At 45.1% G+C, this 6,353-nt stretch overlaps 1 protein-coding gene across 1 annotated transcript in view; it reads left to right on the top strand.

Annotated features, from left to right (window-relative positions):
- The window catches only part of LOC136056180 (probable cation-transporting ATPase 13A4), a 32,126-nt gene extending 29,560 nt beyond the window's left edge, over positions 1-2,566 (top strand). The window contains exons 29-30 of the mRNA XM_065748223.1: positions 358-438; positions 882-2,566. Of these exons, the coding sequence (XP_065604295.1) occupies positions 358-438; positions 882-1,103 (303 nt within the window). The 3' untranslated portion in view covers positions 1,104-2,566. The remainder of the gene's footprint in view (positions 1-357; positions 439-881) is intronic.
- Positions 2,567-6,353: the final 3,787 nt, after the last annotated feature.

Raw genomic sequence — 6,353 nt, forward strand, 5'->3', positions numbered from 1 at the left:
CCCTGCTGATCTGAGTATTGGATCGGAGCTGCGTATCCAAAATAAACTGAGCTACAGCCAGAAGTCCAGTGGTGCCAGCTATGGGATGCTGGAACTGAATCTGGAGTTTGAAATACCCCAAGCTATTTCTGATATTAGGAAGAGAGGAAGCATTTAGATTTCTTGCTGCTGCTCGGCAGTACTGGTTTCTCTGCTGGGTCATAAGTTTAAATGCTTCTTTATCAATAATTCCTAATGATAAGCAGTGATACTGTTTTGTCAGCAGTGTACAGCCATTGTGGGATTCTGGCTTTTGATGACACCAGCTCCCACCCGAGTCGGTACATTCACACATTGCTCATTCTGCTTTCCTCCCAGCTGGTCTGCACCCCCACCACGTGGCGGATCTCCATGGTGATGATGCTGGCAGTCACACTGGCTGTGTCCTTTCTTGTTGAGGTGAGTATGCTGCACTGAAGGCACCTGCCAGCACTATCTGGAGAGACAAAAGGATCAACTCTCACTCTTTCTCCATCCTTCCGTCCAGCTTAGGAATGACCTGTCAAACAGAAGCCATTGCTGCTACTTTACACTTCCTATCTGCCTTCAGATCCTCACATCTGAATGGCTGGATGTGAGGAACTCCAGGCCCCACTGCCTTTCTTTAATTCTGGTGAATGAGGTGTTTCAGACCCTCCCCCAAGCTGGAGAAAGTTGGCAAAGCTTTGGTAGAGCTCTGGTAGAGAAAAGTTCTCAGTAAAAGACTGTCTAAGGAGTGTGGATGAGCAGGAGAGGATGGGAGATTTAGGTCTCTACTACTTGCTCTGTGTGTGTCCTGTGGATAAAGATTAATAACTACTGTTGGATTCTCCAGAATTTCCCTTTTGTTCTTGCTTTTACAGGAAGCCATAATTGAGAATAGAGCCCTATGGCTGCTGGTGAAGAAGACCTTTCAGTACCACTCCAAAAGCCATTACAAGAGGCTGCAGCGGGTGTTAGAGCAGGACTCAGCCTGGCCTCCTCTGAATGAAACCTTCTTCTCGGATTCCGTGGCAGTATCAGTAGAGAAAGATATGGGAGGACATAGCAATCCAACATTTGACAGCAATGAGGATGTGCTCTAAAGGAAAACGCAGCAGAAGGATGTTGAGGATAGTTGCAGCTGGCTGTAGAAAGCCTGTCTCAAAGACATACAAACAGAGGAAGGACTGACCCATCTTTAACCCTCATTCTAATCCTAACTGGATCTGGCTCATTTTTCAGTTAACCAGAAGCAGAAAAGCTGTCTGAAGTAGCAGGATTCCGTAATGCTGTTTCTCCTCTCCCCTCAACCACATAGGAATGGCTGTCAGCTGCAAATGGAGCAGCCTTGTGAAAACTCACAGAGTGCTCATGGTTGAAATGCCATTGCTGCATCCTTCTCTTGAGCTGTATTACACAGCGGTGACTTCCAGGGACACATCACTCACTGTGCTGATTTTGTTCTGAAGTACATAAATGCAACACACCGAGCATTTCAGCAAAGTTCATCTACTCAGACAAGCAGCTTCAATAAGCGTATGTTTTCTTATTCTTTTTTTGATGCTAGGCTGACTTTCTGCTCACCATGTTTTGCAAGTCTGTCCACAGCTAGGTACAACAAGATCTCAATTAGTGTGACTTCAGAGCAGGGGGAACACTTTGTCCTTTGAGAAAGGTGTGTATGGGAGTTGTCCCCTCTGGATTGAGTGCACATTTTGTTATTTAAAGAAGTAACTTGCCCATGCATTTCCTGGGTAGGGCTGAGGAATGCTTTCTGAGAACTTTGACAGTGGAGACTGTATGTTCCTACAATTCAATGCTAAACCACTCTTGCATTGACACAGAAATCTAGAGATTGAGGCAGGTTGGGGGTCATGGTAAAGAATCCTTTGGTCTTTAAGAGTACAAAGCAGCTCTGAAAAAACAAAAGCAGTCACTGGAGTCACTGTTTTGATTCAACATGTCTGTATCAGAACCATCTTTGAAAAGAGATTAGCTTGAATAAAAAAAAATGTATTTTTTTCTACAAAGAAACACTTACTTGGCTCAAAGGATTTTTTCCCCATTTTAGACAACTTCAACACAAACAGATGGATTAAATACCTTTCTATCTACTATAATTTATGTGGCAGTACCACACAACTTCTCTCAAACTGAAAATGGTTCACTTGAATATTTCTCTGATGTTAAGATGAATTCCCAGTTTGCAACAATACCCATTGGTAGATGAAGATGAGAGGTTTTATCTCTTGCTCTTTGCAGTGCATGAAGCTTCAGGAGAAACTTTAAGAGCATTAGTGGAGTTATTCCTGCCATCCTCTGTTCAGGTTGCAGTAACAACTTCCTTGGAGACCAAATTCTCTGTCCAATTTATGAGCTCTCGCATACAAGAAATATGTTGCAGCATCTAACAAACTGGCAGCTGCAGTGGTTTGTAGACTAGGCATATAAGTTATGTTTATGTCACAATGGGGAATGGCATAGAAATGTCAGCTCTTGGTATACCTGAGGTGCTTGTAGAGTTGACAAGATAAAGACCTACTTGCCTACTAAGGCAGAAATACAGCTTTACCTGCAGGAAAACAGAATAAAGATGCTAGGCAATACTTAACCAATGCTGCTCTTTCAGATGCCAATCTTCTGTTCCATCTCCCTTTGCAAGTCCGGTGTCTCCAACCGAAGTGTGGTATGTTTTATCATCTCCCCTCCCTCATATGAGCCACAGTTTGATCAGCAGAGCTATGTGGTGTGGCCTTCCAGCACTGAGCTGCTTACACAGCATAGCTCTGGCCTTCAGGAGATGGGAGGTGTTACATTCATCACTGCTGCAGGGAGCAGCTCATAAGCACACTCCAAACACCCTATGTTCTGCACCCTCCTCTCTGCTGGGACATCACAGCTCACAGTCTACATCCTGCTGATGGGAAATTCCCTCTTGGAGCGGAGTGAGATTTAGGGTCATGCTGAGGATTAAATTATTAGTTTTGCTTTTTGAGGTGCTCATTAATTTGGAAGAACCTTATCCTTCTGGGTACCAGGATGGCACAAGCAATAGCAAGCAGCTTCTGCCTGCACAGTCTGTCTGGTACAGGTCACATGCGTTTTGTCCACCTTCATATGTCCGTGCAATACAAGAGAGGCAGGTGCAATGAAGGCGCTCAGTTCTGTCTAATGTTTGGATTTGTTGCTTAGCATTCCCAGGCTATTACACTGAAAGAACAGTAGAGAAACAGAGACAAACCTTACCCGTTTAATGAAAAGCATTGTTCTTCACAAGTGTGAAAGGAGTGTTCAGCAAATTCTGAGGCTGCATAAAGGGAGACCTAGCCTGATAGCTCTGGATGTGACTTCCACAGCCCTTGTTGGCAGCCAAAGCTATCCAAACTGAGCTCAAAACCCACCTGGGGGACTTGGGGGACTGAAGCTCCGGGCTCACTTTCTCCTTTAGTGGCTGGCACTGGACACTGATTGGATGGACCCCAGTGTTATCTGCTGGCAGACACTGTCCGTCCCAGTTAGCTTTACACAAGTGAAATCAAAGGGGCAGGCTGCCTGCAGCACTGACACTGCTGAGCTGCACAGGTTGCTTTTAACAGCTAAGTTCAAAATTGGATTTTTCTCTGAAAAACAGTTGTCCTAGATAATGAGAAAAAGAAATTGCATTATTTTCTGTCCTTCTCCTTTATTTGTTACTTGTTTATTTTGATTCAGTTATCACAGTTTCTGCCTACTACTCAGCACGCCTGCTTGGCAGCACACAGGAGCAAAGGAGGAACAAAACTCATTCTAAAAGATGCAAACCTTTTGCTTCTTTGGGGACAGAGGGTGCTATTTTGCTTCTGTCTGCACACTACCTGCTCTTTTCTTCATAATGCAACAGAGCCTTTTGACATGGCTTAGAACTTCACATTTCCTTATAGTTGAATGGACACCTGTCTCTTGTGCAAAAACAGAGCTTTATTGAGTGCACAAATCAGAAGAAGAAGCTGGATTGCCCTCCAGAAGGGCCTCCTTCTCCACTGCAGCCCAGCACAGCTGGGGACGCAGCCTTCTGGCTTGACCTGTTGGTTAGGAAGGCAGCAAGTGCCTCATGGCGTAACTCCGCACGTAGAATGAAGGCAACTGCCATGCTTCTTGGGGAATGCTGGCAAAGCAGAGTTCTGATGAAACATATCCTTGTGAAATTGAGAGTACCAGCAGGACACCATCTTGCCCCAGCTCAGAAGAGCACTCAGACTTGCCCTTTGGTTTTAGCGTTCACAAGTGTTTGCAGGCTTCTGCTTTCACATATGTAGGATTACTGCAGAAACTGCAGGAGTTGGTGGGGTCCTAATGCAATTGTTTTGCTTATTTCCATGCTTTGAGACAAGAGCCACCTACCCTGAGATTGTCCTTGGCACTTTTTTCCTTCTTTTCCATAAAGCAGGGACAAGATTTCCCTCTGCCCTAGGTAGCATCTAGAAGTTAGGAAATCTTCCTCAATATCTAACCTTGTTCCAAAAATCTAATTGTTTAATCTAACTAGAGATCAGACTGTTTTCTCCTTGGTCTCTAACAAAAATAAGAGAAAGGAAGAGAAGTTGACTGTCTTCTTTTCTGTATTTCAGGAGTTACAGTGTGCCAGTTCAGCCTTCTCTTTCATCAGTCAAACAAACTCAGTTACTCAACACTGCCTCATGGGTCACGTTTTCCAGACTTTCAGTCCTGTTACTGTTTGGACCCTTTCCATTTAGCTCACACCTTCCTAGAGCCTGACCTCCCGCTGAGACCTTGCTAGCAGCAAGTGGGGTGGAATAATGTCCTCCTGTCTCAGGTATCTCAGCAGCCTCCTGGAACCATGACTCAGAACAAGTCACATTTCTGGTAAGGTGAGACAACCTGTGGTGAGCTGCTTCTCCTCCTCTGGCACGCATCTGTACCACCTCCTCTTTCTTTTTGCATTTTTTTTCCCTCCAACTACTAAGTGCAGCACTTAACTGAACTCCCTGTGGTGATTCCATGTAGCTAGCAGCCCCAGATCTTCCTCATTTTGTCCCCCTAAGGCAGGTGGCTAACAGCTCAGCATCATAAAAGCATTTCATTTGCTATCTCCGTCCAATTATATAAGCTGCTAACAAAACTGTGAATATTCTGGTTCCCCAGGGTGGATGGTGACCACTGACAGCTACGTTGAGTTCAACCCTCTGGACCATCATAAAAGCATTCTATTTCCCAGTACCCTCTCAACCCATGGAGATTGCATGGGTGGACATAAAACACACCTCACTCAGATGGTCAGAATGGAGAGACTGAGTTAAACAGCCTGCTAACAATACCTTGCATGAGTTCCCTTCCCCTAGTGGGTGTCAGGAGGCAGTGGTTGCCATCATGTAACCACCTGCTTGCACTGGATTGCTCTTTATCTCTTTGTGAGATGTTTTATCACAAGAATGTCTTCAGATGGACCTTGTAAAAGTGCTGGCCAGGTGCCAGATTCTCAGGAATGAGTATTTCACCAGGAGTGATCTGCTAGTGGATCACATCCATTGACCTTCAGATTGTCAAGGGTTCTAAATGGCACTGATGAGAAAAAGGAAAAAAATATGTTTTCATACCATCACCCTGATTTTTCAGGTTTCCTTGGTATTTGGTCCATCTTTGCTGCTTCATGGTCACAAGTGCAGCTGACAGAATCCCCCAGACATGGATCTGGCTGAATCGTGTAGATCTGACCTTCTGAGGAGCTGTAGTCTGCCATATGATAAGGCTTCCCCTCAGCCTCTGCTCTGGGCTGAACAAACCAAGGGACCTCAGCTGCCCCTTGGTACATCTCACCTTTGTAGCCATCCTTTGGACCAAAATTCAGGTTTGGGGGATGCTCAGAGCTAGAGGAGATGTTCAGAATGGGTCTCCTGTGAGGAACAGTGCCATAGCATGCACCTGGACTGTGCTACAGCTGAGCTCAGGACCAGCTCTGTGACCTTGACCCTAGGGGAGACAACTTGCAAACACTGCTATTGGACACAGGGGCTCTTTGGGTGTTGGATTATATAACAGCAACAGACTGTGGATGAAGTCTGATGGATTTTATTATAACTACACACACTGATTACCAGTATAATTAAGCCTGAGTGGAATGCAAGCCATTTAAGCATAAGAAAAAAAGGAAGGGAAAAGCCACTTGCTGTGCAGGCAAGGCACAATACCTTTAACAATCAATCTTACCTGTCCATAAGCCATGGTTGGGCAAGTTGTTGGCATCTCATGCTCTCTGTCATGCTATTTGATGTCTTCTTCTCTGGGCAGCACCCCTGGACCAGCCTGTCCCACCTTGGTAAGCACAGCAACGTCAGGGATTGGAGAAATACATGTGT

This window comes from Cyrtonyx montezumae, unplaced genomic scaffold (assembly GCF_038088225.1).
Source record: "Cyrtonyx montezumae isolate F1298 unplaced genomic scaffold, pur_monq_1.0 scaffold_5, whole genome shotgun sequence".
NCBI classification, from domain to species: domain Eukaryota; kingdom Metazoa; phylum Chordata; class Aves; order Galliformes; family Odontophoridae; genus Cyrtonyx; species Cyrtonyx montezumae.